The following is an 18,834-nucleotide window of genomic DNA, read 5'->3' as shown; positions in this document are numbered from 1 at the left end:
AATATACCTTGACCCTTAAGCCTGACAGGTAGGTACCATCACACTCACCACACACAATATTCCTTGACCCCCACAGCTTTAAGCCTGGCAGGCAGGTACCATCACACTCACCCCACACAATATACCTTGACCCCCACAGCTTTAAGCCTGACAGTTAGGTGCCATTACACTCACCCCACACGATATACCTTGACCGCCACAGCTTTAAGCCTGACAGTTAGGTGCCATCACTCAACCCCCACAAACAAGAGAGACACACACACACACTCACACACATGCTGTGGGTGTAGTGGGCAAAGGATAAACCATGGCATCGCACTATTTGATGTTTCATGTTTATGACACACCTTCCGAGACATTATTTTTCATTGTGTTATTTGTTTTTATATTCCTAAATTATTATACAGTACACATTGGAATGTCAAGACCAGAACAGGGGTTTGCTAACTGAATAATTAAACATTTGAATCATGTTAAAATAATCGAATTGATACCAGTTACACTGATGGCTGAGTACTTTCAAACACAGTATCGTTAATAAATTATTTTTCCTGTCATATTATTGAAGAATGTTACAATTCTTTCTCAGTGTTTATATAACATATTTCAAACTACAAAAAAATAAAAATAATCTCAAATGAAAAGTATATCTCGTAAATCTGCTGTGTAGCAGTTACAATGATGATTCATCACTATGAACTTTAATGGCTTTGAGCCTGACAGGTAGATACCATATCACACGCACGCACGCACGCACCATGCCAAATATAAGACCTTATTTCCCTTGAAGTTGCATGAACTCCACTCACCTCTAATAAAATCTTCATTCAATGAACCTTCTCTGGTATGAGTTTAGCTGATTGTGCGATATTGTTCAATGTAGATGGGACCGAAAGTCTGAAATGGATCCCATGAATTATCTCCCCTTCGGGCATGGTCCACGTCAGTGTTTGGGAATGAGGCTTGCACAGATGGAGATGAAGATGGCCCTGGCTCGAATTCTCAGACAGATTCAATTTGTGCCTGCACATGACACATTGGTGAGCAAAAACGATATGGGCGACTAACCCTAATCTTAAGATCTTGACCATAAACTGTTTGACTTCTCAGACAAAAAGCGTGAGTATAAGTGTGCATTTGTAAAATACCTAACTATACTCATTTATTCTTCAGAACACAGGTCTCCACTAGTAATCTGCCATTTTGGTTGGTGTTGGTGGGTTAATGTCGCGCTCAGTAATAGTCCAGCTATATGACCTTAGTTTGTAAATTATCGTGTGTGGACCAGACATGGAATGATTGACCTCGTGGGCATCTATCGACGCAAATGGGACATGTTAAGGTGTGGAGTTTCGCTGTCAAAACTGGGATAACTAGCTGTACCAATTAAGGGTAATTATGTGAATGCAAACAACCGAGAGAAGTACAGAAGTATAGCTCTATTGTTTCCTAAATCCATACCAGTAATATGAAAAAGAAACGGGCACGAGAAGAGCTGACAAAGATTTACGAGGAAGAAAGGAGGAAGATTTAAGATGGTTATGAAGAAGCAACACCTCAAGAGATTGCTGCCCGACTTTAGATATATGAGAGTATCAAAGTGATACTGAATCAATGGATGGCACTTTTCGTCCCAAACTATTTTATGAAGTATATATAATCCACTTTCATGATAGGTTACATGGTACTTTGCTTGATCTGTTCTGTCTCTTTCCCGATAAGACCAGTGCAACATACCGTCCGATAAGCTCACTGTCTAGATGGCAAGATCAATGACAGAAGTGTGAAATTTCACTGTCAAAATTGGGACTGTCAAAATCGGGACTAAACCATGTGCATGCATGAACCAATTCACTGTGACCACCTTATCCCGTAAGCTACCTCTTTACGACAAGCATGGGTTTATATAGACCAAACCTCACCAGTATTATACGGGTGGATAGTCTACTGAATGTAGGAAAAGGCAAATTCATGGTTCAAAACACAACAGAAAATAGCTGCATGCATTGTCACGAAAAACATCTAACTGAACTCGAAGTCTCAAGTCCTCGCATTGGCTACAGCTCCAACCCAGATCTGCTTTTATCACTTGACAATTTCTCCTGAATTCTCTCTCAGATGGCACCTAATCGTCTATACTGTTGCCAGATCCAGCAAGGCCCATTTTGTACTCAAAACGGAAACCTCCCCAAGGTTCCAGAATTTCTACTGAGATTTGTGGAGTCGGCATTGTAGAATCAGCAACCTCAGGCTGTATTGATCAACAATCAATGATTGTTGTTGATGTTGACAACATACGATAATGATGATGATGGTGATGATGGTGGTGGTGGTGATGATGATGATGATGATGATGGTGATGATGATGATTGATGATGGTGGTGGTGGTGATGATGATCATTATGAATTTCTGTCTTTCAGGCATCTATCAGAGAAGAGGACGTCGATATATTTACAGGAATATTCAACACCAAGAAGCCCATCATGCTCAGGGTCCAAGTCCGTTCAGACGAGTAAGATGGCAAAGACCCAGTGTTCTCAGAATCAGACAGCGCCGACATTCACATCATCCAGTGTATTACCTCCCTTGTGTTGCATTAAAACCAGGGACCATTTCACCAACGTGGCTTCATTTTTTAGTGCCAAGCTAAATGGTTGCCCAATTAAATGACATTTTTTTAATTCATTGAAACAAGACGCGATATCACTAGTTTGAATCTCATGTGTCCGACCATCTTTTATACATGCTAACGCCTGGTTGCAAGCAACTCAATTCCTTCTAGCCGTCTAAATATTGAACAAAACAGGGTTTTTTCCCAATTCATTTACAACAGCGTTGGGTGTGGGTTAAATTACTGAAGAGCATGTGTAAGCTCGAATGTAGATCTTTGCCAAACTTTGTTCAGAAGAGTGACTTTCATTACGTTCATGAGCAAGAGAAATTCTATGCTAGGCTGGTGGTAAATACATGGGGACGTTACTCAGAAGATGAACCTATATTTGCAAAGTGGACCATGATATGTATCCTAACAAATGGAGAGAGATATCCTGTATGATCAAGGTGTTATTTTTCATCCTGTATTTTAGACTCCCCTTGTTTAGTTGTGAGTTATGGTTAGCTGGTTTACTCCTTTTAGCATATTAAACCAATGTAATCCGTAATGAGTCCAAAATAGCACCATGCAGTTATTATGAAAAATGCGCACATGCACATGCGCACTGAATGAAACACTCTGGTGTTGTTCACTGGTCAACAATATAGGCGATAGCGCCCATAGTAACCAAAGGACCTGTTTCCCTGTACGGAAGTGTAGCAACGCTTCAACCTGACAACTAGAGTTAGCTCCTACTGGATGCATAGTCAGAAGGTCAACAAGGTGACCATGTGCAAAACGTTGGCTAACTACATAAGTTCGAAGATCTACTTATTTGGTACATAGTGGAAAACGAAAGTCAAAAGCTTAACTAGGAGATCCAGTGGAAAGGCTTGGTTAACTATGTAAGCATCATTCAATGCAAAGTGGAATCAGAAAGACAAAAGATGAACAAGTTGGTCCAGTGGAAAGTGCACCCGGTAAAATGTCAACCCGCCCAGCCATAGCTGACCAATGGCGTGCTGCACCTGTCCATCAGGTGTTTATCATAAAAGTTAAAATGCATGTTGTCTCACATTTTTTATATTTCCGTAGATATTTTGTCATCCGTTTATAATACCTGACAGAGAGAATGTATTCCGTTGGGGATTAACAACCCTTGACTGAACTTGTACACGCGATGTTTTAATCCACGTTCAATATCCAGCACATGTGTATCAGTAAGGCACTGAGTCATGTATCTGTCTGTGTCTCAAAAGTAGGCCCATACTTTAGAAATGATAATCATACGTCAAATTCGTTTTGGTAGCATGGATTGTATATACATTTCAATTATTTTCTAAATTTAGAGTTCGTTCTCAATTACTTCGATTATATTCTAGTTAGTTTATAGTTATCTAAGTATATTAAAATTACCTTTTCTCGTTATTTCAAGTAATTTCTCGAAGTTTTGAGTTTGTTTTCAATACTTTGATTTAGTTTTTCAGATTGCGCAGGATTTTGATGATGACTTAAGACATGAGACTTCTGATGTAGAAGTGTATATTCTTTGTTTTAATAAAAAAATATAAACATTAACATACTTCCCAATTTTTCTTGTCCCATGTGGCCAGTGCAACTGCGTCGCGTTCGTGGAGTTTAAAGATGCACCTAATAAAAGCACACGTTCCAATTCCTGGGAGGGGCGGTGGGGTAGCCTAATGGTTAAAGCGTTCGCTCGTCACGCCGAAGACCCGGGTTCGAATCCCCACATGGGTACAATGCGTGAAGCCCATTTCTGGTGTCCCCCGCCGTGATGTTGCTGGAATATTCCTAAAAGCGGCGTAAAACTAAACTCGGTCAGTCAGTCCAGTTCCTGGTAGTGTCGAATAATTCTGCTGTCACAAGTGTCATTATTCCTTCACTGTAGGGCGACTGGGGTAGCCTACTTGTTAAAGTGCTCGCTCGTCACGCTAAAGACGCTTCCCCACATGGGTAAAATGTGTGAAGCCCATTTCTGGTGTCCCCAGCCGTGATATTGCTGGAATATTGCTAAATTCGGCGTAAATCCATACTCGCTCACTCCACTGTACAGAATCGTCCACACCACAACAGGCCTTAAGAGTGAGATGCCTCACAAGTTTGCCATCACATCTCGCTATTTTGTCTTGCAGTAGACGGAAATAATCAATGTCGGTAAAGCCATTCGTAGCATTTGTAACTGTTTCTCGTCTCCAACTTAACAAGCGTGAGTTTAGGTTTACGCCGCTTTTAGCAATATCACGGCGGGGAAACCAGAAATGGGCCTTTGACTTTGTACCCATGTGGGGAATCGAACTCGAGTCTTCGGTGTGACGAACGAACGCTTTAACCACTAGGCTACCCCACCGCCCTCAAACAGCAAGAAAACGGACAGACGAAAAGAATGATGAAAATATAACAATGCTTTCACTAATTGTGTGATTTATTTCATGAAATTGTTAACTTTCGATCACTTGATGAAAGTGTTTCAAACAATTCAGGTTGAGTCGCTTTGTTAGGGAAACAATATTTTAATCAAATTAATTTTACTTTTAATGTAGATGAAGAAAAATCAGGTTGGCCTGGAGTGGGCATTTCTTGCACACAGGAAAGTGCTATAAAGACAGTCGGACAGATAGACAGACAGTTTATTTACATGTACATACATACATACAAATACTTGTATAGCGCCAATATCCGTAATCCGCTCAAAGGCGCTCTGGCTCTAAGATGGTCTAGATATCACATAGAGTTCAAATGCTTCAGCAAAGAGACACGTATGTGGCCAAATGGCCAATAATACACAGCAAAGTGCAACAGCATGTTAGGCACTGACAGTTTATTTGTATATATGGCCATAGTCAAGTAGTAAGAGAAAAGTGTGACGTGGAAGGCACTGAAAGACAATTTTATTCGCATATGTTCCCAAAAGGCCTATAGGACATCACGTATACAACACCATCGCACTGTACTATCACATCACAGATTCATCAACAATACGAAAAGGAGGAGGTTGGGGTTTTTCGATAAATGACAAGAGCTTTGTTCAACAATCTGATTTCAAACATCTGGTCTTTCTATTTAACAAGTGATCTGTGTCAGATGCAAGATTAAGAATTTTACATAATGCAGGAAAGAGTACCCTCGTTATTTTATAAGCAATGAAACACTTTTGTCAAAACGAAAGATATTATGATCCGAAAGAGCTCCAAATCAGTTTTGAGAGGAAAATTTCTTTGAGAGGCATTAAGAATATGGATCAGTAAAGAAGGCTAACAAGATATGGATGAACAACTTCTTTATTACAATAAAATAATAAAAATAATATTTTATTACAATAAAGAAGTTGTTCATCCATATATCGTTCTCCATCCTTGAGTGGAAAATGTTCAAACATCTACCAGTGAAATAGCTGGACTGAATATTCTTAACATTAAAAAGCCGTAATATATGAAAACTTTCGGTTGGTGTTTCTGATAATCAAATCAATGGAGAAATCAAAATACTAGCAGATGGTATCGAAATTCAACTCCTTGTTTAACATGGTGATAATCCAGTCTCGTGAATAGTTTACGAGTTCAATCGGACTCTGAAATCTTCCGACGCTGTTTTCGTATTTGTTCGCATTCAACAGAATAAGATTATTCTCACACGACTTTTGTCTCCTTGATTTCATTGTAATGTTTTGTTCATTATCATATTTGAGGCCTTTTTAGCAATCAGACAATCAAGGCGATGACCAACATAACTTCAGCTGCGCAGCAGGAAGAGCAGTGAGTGCGTGAGAATAGTTTTACACCGCTCTTAGCAACATTCCACGGCGGGCTTCACCATTGGGCTTCACACATTTTACCCTAGTGAGGAGTCGAACCTGGGTCTTCAGCATGACGAGCGAACGCATTAACCACTAGGCTACCCCACATGAAGAGTAAGGTCATGATGACGCATCCTTGCGAAACACCTCTGTTCACTTGAACAATTTGAAACCTCTTGGTCTGAAAACTAGTAATCTATATAAAAACAAATGTTTAATTGATCTTTAGTCGCTCCGTCGCTGCGATTTTCAAAGAATTCACTCGCAGATATGAGACCTTTGCAGACAACGAGATAAGGAAGCTACTCATACAAGTTTAAACGTATAATACACTAGACGCCAAAAGAAACGTTACCCTCCTACCTTATGAATTACTGAAAAACTATCAAATATATTTTAGAAGGTTTTAGTCTAAATGAAAGCTTAACAACACAGCTTTATACAAATCAAGAAAAATAACTCCCAAATGCATTCATATTTGGGTGAAGTGCATCCTTTTCAGAAGAGTTAAACTGTCCTATATTCGTCCTTGCCGAAATAAACCAATAACAGTGATTTTGATGTCCAAAAGAAAGGTTGAAATAGAATTCTGCTTTTGGACAATGATAAACATTTAAAGTCAACATTTTCAACTATTAAAACAAGAAACAACTGTTGTAGAGTGTGTAAAATTGTAAAATAATCATTGATATGATTTCAGTCTTTTAAAACATTTTCTGCTGATTTGCATTAGTGTAAAACGTGCCACAAGTAAAACGTGCCTTTGATATTGTGAGACAATGTTTAGGAACATCTACAATTATCTTTGTTAACATTTTTGCTTGCAAAGTAACATTTTTCCATTTCCATTCTACACAATCATAGCAATATCAATCGCCAAAACGCAGCAATATTTAAACAGTATTTACATCCATTTCACATGCGGAATGATTCTATAGGGTATGAAGAGAGACTAGAAGACATGATCTGATACACAAGTACGAGAAATATGCCACGATTAACAGCTGAAGGGAGAGAAAGAGCTATTGGGATGGTGCAGATGGGGTCGACATACAATGCTGTTGCCAACGCCCACGGATGCCACCGTATCACGGTTATAAGACTTATTCAGGGCTTCAGACAGACTGGAATCACTGTAGACAGACCAAGAAGTGGACGTCCACGCATCACAACGCCAGCTGAAGATAGGCACCTCCGTCATTAAGGAAGGAGGGTAAAGTTTCTTTTGGCGTTTAGTGTATATTAGGCAACAATCTATTCTAGGGATTTTAACAATAGTTGATGGCCTTGAAGCAAACACAAGAGATTCTAGAGCAGCATCTTAGCGCATCCAGGGTCTGAAGGGCGCTGTTGAGGTTTCCCACATCACTTGTCAGGCCGGACTTTGACCTTGAGCATGATTGGTTTCTTGGTGTTCAATATGCCTGTGTATACAATGACGTCGTCCATTCCGACGGATGCCTGAAATAACCAACAGTTTAACAGCCTCCAGAACGAATTTAACCAGGAAGAGTTACAAATACTGACGGAAAAAATCAACGGCTCTTTATGTAAAGTTCAATAATGATGATATATTTTCGCAAATTAATTTAAGTGCATGATACGTTTGTTTAATAGAAGCAGAGCACAGTGACCGTCAGGCCAGTGGGTGTTCATGGAAACAATTAAACAAACAAAACACTAACCCTCTAAACACCAAAACAAACAATATTCGGTCACTGTTGTTTCACGTACACAATGCATGGGTTACAGAAAACCAATTCTAACCCGGATCTTCACGGGTAAACAACTTCTGTCCCTTAAGTTGTAGTCGTGTACAAAAGGACCATGTCTGTTTATGTCAGTTATTGTAAAGGATTCCGGCATTGCCACAAAGGTCAGCAAATACTGTCCAGTCTTAATGACTGGACCGGTACCAACTACAGGTCATTTTCATGGGATTTAAACTACCCTTTTTCATCTGAAACGACGACACGGAGGAAGCATGGTATTTATCCCTTATAGTGGACTCACCAAGGTGTCCTCCGTTGCCACAAACTGAATCTTTTGGAGAATCCGACCAAGCGCCATCTTCATTTCCACCTGTGCAAGCCTTATTCCCACACACTGACGGGGACCATGACCGAAGGGGAGATAATTTATAGGGTCCATTTCAGACTTCCGCTCCCATCTAAATTGAGGAATAGTGCATTATGAGCTGAACATTTGTAACTACTGTGTTGAACAAGTCTCCTGCACACGAAACACACGATTTGTACATTCAGAGAGCAGTAAAAAGGTTAACAAAAGCAATCCTGAAAGGAAGAGGTGAGGTGAGGTGAGGTGAAATTGGGTTTAACGTCGTGCTTGAGAATATTTCGCTCATATGACGACGTGCATGCGTGTGTATGTGTATGTGCGGCTGCTTGTACTAGCCCAGACTGAAGCTGGTTTTATAGTGCTAGCCCACTGAGATACCTGAAAGAAAGAACTATGAACACTTGTTATGTCCTGTCAGGTCATTATTCCATAACAGACCCGCAAGAGTAGATTATTGAGATTTCTACTCTCCATATTTATATTCTTGAAGGGATAGGAAACTGTGGAAAAGTGAGTGTGTTTAGTTTTACGCCGCACTCAGCAACATTCCAGCTATATGGCGGCGGCCTGTAAATAATAAAGTCTGGACCAGACAATCCTGTGATCAACATCATTAGCATCGATCTACGCAATTGGGATACGATGACATGTGTCCCGCCTCGCCTGATCCCGTTAGTCGCCTCTTACGACATGCCAAATGGTGAGTGAGTGAGTATGAATATCACGGTGATGGACACCAGAAATGGGTTCACGGGGTGATGGTACCTACCTGTCAGGCTTGAAGCTTTCGGGGTCAGGGTATATATCACCATCCCTGTGTATCGCGAAGGTAGGGATGCTGACAGCACAGCCCTTGGGGAACGTGAAACCCTTAATGGTGACAGTCTCCGTTACGTTACGTCCTACTCTGTAACAGTGAGTATGGAGAGTTGGAGTACTTGCGTTTACTGTGAAGTTAGGGATATCCCACTATTAAGATATGGTGACAGTGAGTGAGTGAGTATAGTTTTACGCCGCTTTTAGCAATATTGCAGCAATATCACGGCGGGGGACACCAAAAATGGGCATCTGGCATTGTACCCTTGTGGGGAATTGAACCCGGGTCTTCGGTGTGACAAGCCAACGTTTTAACCACAAGGCTACCCCACCGCCCTATGGTGACAGTGAAGAGAGCTGAAGGTTGTAATCAAATTTATAGTGTGATATCAGCCAAACAGGAACTTGTGGCTATGATGTAATAGAGCTATGATATTCTAAGGGATTGTTGGATATTCTGAGATTGCACTAACACGGATTTATACCTTTCACATAGTCACATACCATCCTCTACAGTCAGGGATATTGTGTCTTTTTAGCGTTTAGCTTATATGTATAGTACCAGGGGCGGATGCAGCCTTTTGAGAAAGGGGATTGGGGTGGGGTTGCACACTACTGAGAAAAGGAGGGTGCACATTTCATTTTCACCAGAGTTTCAATGGTCATTTAAAAAACTCTCAGCACAAAAAGGGGGGTGCGCACCCCTGCACCCCCACCCCCTCTGGATCCGCCTATGTAGTACAAAGGGCAAGGAATTCAATGCCAATGGTGAATTTGTGAAGCATGCGTCTGACACAATTGTTCCTGTCTTATTCTATACGCGAACAAGTGAGACTGGTAAAAAATAGTTGCTGGAGTGACATTTCACATAGTTAACACATCCCCGTCTTACAAAGATACAGCAGGATACAGTCTGAGAGTCTCCGTGATCACGTGATCCATGTATTTCAGGCCGCCAATATTGTCATAGTCTGGAGTTTTCTGAAACACAAATGTCCAATATCAGAACACATGTGAATATTTAAATACTTATTATTGATGGTTCAAGGTTTTTTTAACCCAAGGATTGGTAAAATTTAGCAATTGATCCTGATTTCAGGCACACAAAATGTTATGTAAAAAATTCTAATAAGGAAATGGTTGATGTCGAGTATGAGGCAGGGCGTGGGGTCACCCCATATATGACCGAGTGAGTGAGTTTGTTTTTACACCGCAATTAGCAATATTCCAGCAATATCACGGCGAGTGAACCAGAAATTGGCTTCACATATTGTACCAATACGGGGAATTGAACCCAGGTCTTCAGCCTGACGAGCGGACGCTTTAACCACTAGGCTACCCCACCGCCCCCAGCCCATTGATGGCATCCTAGTCAGTGGGTTAGCCTCTTTGATCATGTAGACAATACAACCTTCTGACAAGAAGGTCCATTGGTCGGACTCAGAAATTCCATGGCCGCTACATGAACATCAGATTGTCTACTGCTATACGATACCAAGGATTTGAGGACACCTGCACTAGAGGTCGCGAAAGGTGAACATTCTCATCAGGTAACAAGCATCGAGACTAATGTTTTAACATGTTTTAGCTGTTTTCAGTTTCTAGTGAGTGGGTTTAGTTTTACGCCGCACTCAGCAATATTCCAGCTATATGGCAGCAGTCTGTAAATACTCGAGTCTGGACCAAACAATCCGGCAATCAACAGCATCATCTGCGCAATTGGGAACCGATGACATATGTTAACCAAGTCAGTGAGCCTGACCACCCGATCCCGTTAGTCGCTTCTTACGACAAGCATGGGCAACTGAAGATGAATTCTAACCGGGAGGGGCGGTGGGGTAGCCTAGTGGTTAAGGCGTTCGCTCGTCACGCCGAAAACCCGGGTTCGATTCCCCACATGGGTACAATGTGTTAAGTCCATTTTCTGGTGTCCCCCGCCGTGATATTGCTGGAATATTGCTAAAAGCGGCGTAAAACTAAACTCACTCACTCACTCACTAACCGGGACCTTCACGGGTAGTGTCTAGTGTTGAGTTGAGTTGGGCACATCGGCATTATTCCAGCCATATAGTGACGAGATCAAGTCTGCATTAGTTTCTAGTGAGTTTAGTGCTACGCCGTTTTAGCAATATTCTAGCAGTGTCACGGCACCAGAACATATTGTACCCATAAAGGGAATTGAACACGGGTCTTCCGCGTGACGAGCGAACCTTTTAACCACTAAGCACTATCTATCTAAATATATATCTATCTATCTAAATATCTATCTATCTATCTTATGCGTCCCTGGCGTTGTCGTTTGAAGTAAATTGTGATGCTCTCTTCAGGAACTCTTATAAAGAGGAAGTTGAATTTATATGGAATTAAATAGTTCGATTTAACATCCCAGCTAACTTGTGTGCACGTGAGTTGGTCAAGAAAAACAATCTTGTTTAAAAATTACACACATCTCCCAAAACCGAATCGATCTCTTCCGTGAGCCGCTTTTGTACATCCGGGTTCTTTGCCAGGGAGTAGGCAACAAAATGGAGGGTGTTGGCCGTTGTTTCGTATCCAGCAATGAAGAATAACAAAGCCTGACCTATTATTTCGTCGTTGGTCATTTCTGAAATGGTTTAACAAGATGTGAAAATGAGTGGAAGATATTTAAGATGAACATGCTGTTATTATATTACATGATGAGTTTCAGTATATTTGAACAACTTCTGTAGTTGTTTAACATAGTCTTTGAATAACGAATCTAGCTTACTTTTCGTCATTCGAAAAATTAATAACGTAAAACGTATTCGCTAATAACAGCAAAACCAAACAAACTTTTTTTTCTGAGATCCACCTTGAGTGTCAGTCCCATCACCCCCTGCGTCCATCAGGAGTTGAAAGAAGTCTTGTCTTTTCATCTGCAACAGAAGCAGGGAAAGTTGGCTCTTAATAAACTCACACACATCAACACCACATGTAAGTCTAAGACATCATAATAACAGTTTCAAAGATTATGAATGAGTGAGTGAGTGAGTTTAGTTTGACGCCGCACTCAGCAATCCAGTGATCAACAGCATGAGCATCGATCTGCGCAATTGGGAACCGATGATATGTGTCAACCAAGTCAGCGAGCCTGACCCCCCGATCCCGTTAGTTGCCTCTTACGACAAGCATGGGTTACTGAAGGCCAATATTCTAACCCGGACATGCACGGGTCTCAAAGATTATGAAAGAAAACACATCTGGTAAAAGGAATTGATAGTTTGGTGGTAGATGCAATTACTTATAATGCAAATGAAATTTTCAATTTGGCCGTTTTAATGAGTAGTTTCAATGATATAAAGACGTACAAGCTATTGCGAAAGGAAATCCGTTATCAAGGTTCCAGAGTGAGTGAGTATGGTTTTAATCCGCTTTTAGCAATGTTTCAGCAATATCACGGCGGGAACACCAAAAAAGCTGTTGGCTTCCATTGTTTAGCCTCCATCTTTATTACTTTTGTTGTTCTTACATGTACATGTATAGGTTCTGTGCCTCATACCATCCACTCACCTGATGAAGGAGTGAGGATATACTCGGAAACGTGTTCCGCATAAGAGAGAAGTAAACATCCATAAAACTATCGTCCTTGTGTGTATCCCTTCTAAATGCCATTCAAAGACCGGAGTTCTGCTGGTTAATGCACACTCGGAAACATCAGATTCCACCCCCATCTCTTGGGTACCTACCTTTCCTTCCTTCAAATCAGCCTTCCGTTGTTCAATCATTTCATTCAGAACCTTCGTGAAGAACTTAAGAGTGCTCCTTGAAAACGAGCTCACACCTAGGGCTCTGAACAAGGGTGAGAGCGGGAAAAATCACTGGAAATGTAAATTCAAATTTAACAGCAATTATTCAATAACACAATTAAAATGACGAGGTTCCAAGGCCACTGCTTGTGGGGAATCATCATTGTAATCGCTATAAAATGGATTTAGGGGATACACTTTTATATTTGTTCCCTGGACTTTTCAAATATTAATTCAGCGAATTCCTGTTTTGTTCTTGATATCACACTTTGTATTTTTAGGCATTTTGGGGGGAAACACTGCGAAGGTACTTGAGAGAAATTTTCACTATTCACTTACATACTATTCACTTACAAACAATTATGACGAGAGGGTTTTGGATTCCTTCCCCAAAGAACTTCTTTGCCTCCTCAACAAAAGCATTTTTGAAGTCACTTTGGGAATCCACTTCGATCCCAAACGCTGTGCTTGATATGGCGTCCATTGTGAATGCACCAAAGTAGCTGGAACGGAGTTCACATATTTCATTGTGCTTTCCTTACAACACAAAATACACTCGTGACGTCACTACGCCGTGGAATCGTTGCAAACCGGGGATCGCTTAGAGTTAGCAAATGAATCCTTATCCCGAGCTAGCAACAGCTCGAACCCGTGAAGATCCTGGTTAGAATTGGTCTTCAGTGACCCATGCTTGTCGTAAGAGGCGACTGACGGGATCGAGTGGTCACGCTCTCTGACTTTATTGACACACGTCAATGTATCCCAGTTGCGTAGATCGATGCTCATTCTGTTGGTCACTGGATTGTCTGGTCCAGACTCGATCGCTTGCAAGCGATGGGTTGTTTACAAGAAACCCTTGAATAAGCGGAAAAGCGCAATGTACCCGGTGTTTTACCACGCTTGCAAGGAGGCCGTTTCGATGCATAAGCTCCGACTGCGTGAATGGATTTATTGAAATATAACACATGGATGGGCGTGGGCTGCGCGCTCCTCTCTGCTAGTAGTTTACTCCCATATATATTTTATACAAACATAGATACTTGACTGTTAGAAAAGGTCAAAAGATCATCCAAGCTGATAAATAGTTCCCGATTTTCTGGCGAAATGTTACTTTCATGTGTTTGTTTGTTGTATATATCATAAATCAGAGATACTCCAGCTACATGACGGCAGTCTGTACATAATCGTACATAAGCAGTGACCAATAGCATGAGTATCGATCTACGCAACTGGGATACGATGACGTGTCAACCAAGTCAGCGAGCCTGACCATCATGGGCACACAGAAGGTAAACGTGTTCATGAAGCACTCTGCTGTCAGAGGTTAAGATTGATGACCCCAAATATATGAGAAGTCAGATGTTGTGTCGTTAATGATATTGAACTATTTGGACACGAGTGTTACACTACACCTAGATATGGGTGAGTTGGGTTTTACGCCGCTTTTAGCAATATTCCAGCAATATCACGGCGGGGGCCACCCGAAATGGGCTTCACACATTGTACCCATGTGGGCAATCGAAAGCCTGAACCGCTAGGCTACCCAACCACTCCGCATGACATGATAAATACATGGTTGAGAGAAGTAAAGACTTACCGTTTGACATCAATACTTTGGTTTGATTCTGCCGCCTTAACAAAGTTATTTGTAAGTATACAGGCGCATTGATCTATTCGGTCGCACATCTGAAATACAATTTCAGAAAATACTTGTAAAATATTCGTTTCTCTTCACGTACTGAAAAAATCGGGAATAAATACATAACTGAAAATATTCTTACCAGGCGAAGTTTGGAGCCACTAAATGTTGGCGTTACAATATTCCTGATTCGTTTCCAGTTGGTGCCTTTCTCAAGGAGGAGACTTTTGTCCACTGGGTAGTTGTCTAGGTCAATATTCTGTAAGGTAAACAAACATTATGTATGTAGAAGTGAGTATGTGATTATTCCATTCACGAGAGAGTGAGCAAATTATGTAACTGTAACAATTTTAACTGTTGAGAGAGAGAGAGAGAGAGAGAGAGAGAGAGAGAGAGAGAGAGAGAGAGAGAGAGAGAGAGAGAGAGAGAGAGAGAGAGAGAGAGAGAGAGAGAGAGAGAGAGAGAGAGAGAGAGAGAGAGAGAGAGAGAGCAAATAAGGATATACTGACTGTTCTGTCTGTGAAGTGCTGGAAATCCTTGATCAAGATCTCTCTTGCAATTTCCGGGTCCTTCACTGTGATCATCGGTAGTCCACCAAGAAAAACCCTTGAAAGACAACATCACATCGTATGGTGCTTCTGTAGGCTTAATATTGAGTAAGTGAAGGAGAAACTTTCAGTATGATCGATTAATATCAACCTTAACCGACAATCTTGACCGTTGCTCTCACTATCGACCACAGGTTTATCTTGACAAGGCTCGATTATTCAAAGGCCTTCGCCACGAAGCTGGACTATTGAGCGGTTTCAAATAAACAAATAACAAACAATACATACATTATAATACACGAACAAGTGGTGGTACAACTGAAAGAGAACAACACGTCATGGGTGGCATCATTTAGTCTAAAATAATGAGCAAGGGAGGGAGTAGAGTTTAAGGCCATTTTGAGCGCCGTCAATATCTCTGTTATTAAGGGCATATTCGATGCTTGTGGAAATCGATAGCTTGATAGTCTGACTTGAGTTTGGATTTACGCCGCTTTTAGCAATATTCCAGCAACATCACGGCGGGGGACACCAGAAATGGGCTTCACACATTGTACCCATGTGGGGATTCGAACCCGGGTCTTCGGCGTGACGAGCCAACGCTTTAACCACTAGGCTACCCCACCGCCCCAGATTGATAGTCACAAAAGCACAAATAGTAGAATAACTAAGCGGAATCTATGGCATTTTCAACAGGGCTGCCATGGTCCCATTCCGTTAGAATTTAAACCTAAAGATATAACACCGAAAGAGGACATACCCGAATACTTTACCATACTTTTCCCAGTCTTTGTTGTTCGGACCCTGAAACAAGGAGTGAGTGAGCTTACTTTTACGCCGCTTTTAAGCAATATTCCAGCAATATCACGGTGGGGTAAACCAGAAATGGGCTTCACACATTGTACCCATGTGGAGAATCGAAACCGGGTCTTCGGCGTGACGAGCGAACGCTTTAACCACTAGGCTACCCCACCGCCCCCCTGAGTTATTTGAATCTTTGTTAGTGTATATGTTAAAATACAAGAAAATAGTTTCCACGACATTCATCAACTTGTAATGAGAAGCAAGAATACGATGTAAATGTGAGCTACGAACCTTATTATTCTTTCGGGCAAACAATATTCACAACCATTACGTTTGAAGACGGTCCAATCGAGATTAAACTATGATCTCACCTTTAGAACAAACTGATGGAAGTTCCCGATATAAATCACAGGCTCCGGACCAGGAATACCAGCATCCTTGAACAAACGGTTCCTCTTCTTTCCATATCTGAACATAATGTAAGACACATGCAGATAACAAGGTTAGGTATTGCCAAGCCAGCTGCAATATGATACTTCATTTTACGAAAATGATTTGTACTTTTGAAACAAATATCCATCGAATATTAGTAACAAACTTTTTCATAAGAAGGAAAACGTTAAGAGGTTTTTGTAATATAATAACTTTAGGTCTTAATTCAGATGAACGTATCTCACAGTGGGTAAATTAGATAAACATTACAACAGAAACTTACAGATATTAGATCCTTTATGTGTGGAGGCCATAAGAAAGGAGTTTAGTCAACTATCTCTTTCTTATTATAAACCAGTGCATGTTTATTTGGAGATATATTTGTACTGACTTCAATATGAATTCCGATAAAGCGTCATACCAAAAGACGTTAAAATATGGTACTTGTTGGTCCCTGCCTGCCGATCGGCATTAATGGGTACATACAACAAAGACTGGTCGGCTCGGAGTCAATATGTGTCTGAGTGGGGTATTCATGTATAAATGCGTCATGGTATCTCAGTGAGCTAGCACTAGAAAACCAGCACAGATACACACTCATGCACGTCGTCATATGAGCGCCCAATTGCGCAGATCAATGCTCATGATGTTGATCACTGGATTGTCTGGTACTTACTCGATTATTTACAGACCGCCGCCATATGGCTGGAATATTGCTGAGTGCGACGTAAAACTAAACTCACTCACTCATATGAGCGAAATATTCTTAAGTGCGACGTTAAACCCCATTTCACCTCACCCCACCTCATCTCACTTCACCTCCAAATAACATCTGAATCAAGAATAAATAACACTAATCAAGCATTCACAATTCACACCCTTCACTCCCTCAGGACTTTAAACTGTGCAGTTTGTCTCCACTTTATTCCCTCACACACACACCCTCCCCACCACCCTCTACATTTCATTTACACAATAAACGGGGGCATTTTCTTCTATAATACGATGTCACATAAATATATTAATGAAAAAAAGGAAGAAACTGATTCACTAAAGTACATTTATTGACATTGTACCTTTCTCACTTTCACAATTTGAGGCAAAAATGCATCCGTGCTTGTGATATGACCCCTTTGACATTTCTTGACAGGCTAACGGCCTTGACCTTGTCAAAAATGCCTGTCTTGCCACTGTGGGGCTGTCTTTAGAAGGAATGATATCCTGTCAATATTCATTAAAGCTCATAAGTGAATCAGTTATCCAATAATTTTACTTACGCATAAATCAGAAACAAAACCGCTATCCACAGAATCCATGTTGGAGAGATATCAACACAGCCGAGTATCTCCATCAGGAAGTGTATCCAGGCAAATCGTACTTTTCCGAGAAAAACAACAACCCTGAAACAGCTCAACGAAGAACAGTGTCCTAGTGCTGGTTCCCGAACAACAAAGTGCCGCTAGTGACGTTCAGTGAACGTTTTGCTGCGCGCTGTAGGCTGATACCTGATCTGCTGGGTTAAATGACGCCCCCATGCAATCTGAGCGATAATGGCTCGGCTCGCTCATGGGGACTGTATCAAAACGGTTTATGGAAATTGTATCAAAACGATTTAGGTACAGGTTAGATCAGTGCTTGATGACCCAGACGCGACTAGACACCAAAGTCCGAGTGATCTAACGTATTTAAACATTGGCAATAGCACAAAGTTGTTCAGTATTTCTGTAAAATAAAACATGTCGGGCGAAATCAGCGAAACGATGTTTTACTTCACGTGGACTTTGGTCGGAGGATCACCCCAAACAGACTACATGTAGTTGTATCATTGTATAAACGCATTCCGGGGATCATAGAGCAGTGCGTGTAGACCTAAACGAGGACTATCAAACCGTAAAGCAAGAACTTGCCGACTGAGTCATTTTCTACACGAATTCAGCGGGTTATTGAAGTCTGACAACAGCCCTTAACCGGGATTGTCTGGACATAAAGCACGAAATGGTCGTGCATTGTTTGGCGTCGCATTTGATAAAAACATGGGGAGAGGTTCAGTACGGTCGCTGATAAGAGAAATGACAGTCAAACAAGTCAGACAAATTAATACCTACATCACGAAGTGTTTAACGTGAAACAGTGGCTGAAATACAACTGAAGTCTAAATCATTAGCGCAGTATTGATGTTATAGAACAGTCAAAAAACGTTGGATAGTACAGAATCAGCCCCCAACAAGGTCAATCTTGGACAGATGTGTAAAAGTGTCAGGGTCCCGATTCGCAAAGCGTTCGTAACATTACGACCTGTCGTAACTCTATAGATTACCACAGTCTTCCAAATGTCGTAGGT

General features: G+C 41.1%; 2 protein-coding genes across 3 annotated transcripts in view; both read right to left on the bottom strand.

Annotated features, from left to right (window-relative positions):
- LOC124282777 (cytochrome P450 3A24-like) overlaps positions 1 to 18,051 on the bottom strand; it is a 113,012-nt gene extending 94,961 nt beyond the window's left edge. For both annotated transcript variants that reach the window (XM_046718805.1, XM_046718806.1), the window contains exons 1-3: positions 17,771 to 18,051; positions 16,433 to 16,529; positions 16,018 to 16,061 (exon numbers count right to left, since the gene is read on the bottom strand). In XM_046718805.1, coding sequence (XP_046574761.1) covers positions 16,018 to 16,061; positions 16,433 to 16,529; positions 17,771 to 17,844 — 215 coding nt within the window. In that variant the 5' untranslated portion in view covers positions 17,845 to 18,051. The remainder of the gene's footprint in view (positions 1 to 16,017; positions 16,062 to 16,432; positions 16,530 to 17,770) is intronic.
- On the bottom strand, positions 7,569 to 13,137 carry LOC124282781 (cytochrome P450 3A17-like). Its single transcript, XM_046718811.1, has 7 exons — positions 13,011 to 13,137; positions 12,118 to 12,200; positions 11,751 to 11,908; positions 10,196 to 10,284; positions 9,257 to 9,394; positions 8,422 to 8,578; positions 7,569 to 7,869 (listed from the first exon to the last, which is right to left on the bottom strand). Exons 2-7 carry the CDS (start codon positions 12,152 to 12,154, stop codon positions 7,774 to 7,776), a joined length of 675 nt encoding a protein of 224 aa, XP_046574767.1. The 5' UTR covers positions 12,155 to 12,200; positions 13,011 to 13,137; the 3' UTR covers positions 7,569 to 7,773.
- Positions 18,052 to 18,834: the final 783 nt, after the last annotated feature.

The sequence above is a fragment of the Haliotis rubra genome, unplaced genomic scaffold (assembly GCF_003918875.1).
Source record: "Haliotis rubra isolate DU_JTF1 unplaced genomic scaffold, ASM391887v1 Scf303, whole genome shotgun sequence".
Classification (NCBI taxonomy): Eukaryota; Metazoa; Mollusca; class Gastropoda; order Lepetellida; family Haliotidae; genus Haliotis; species Haliotis rubra.
This window is presented reverse-complemented; position numbering and strand designations above follow the sequence as displayed.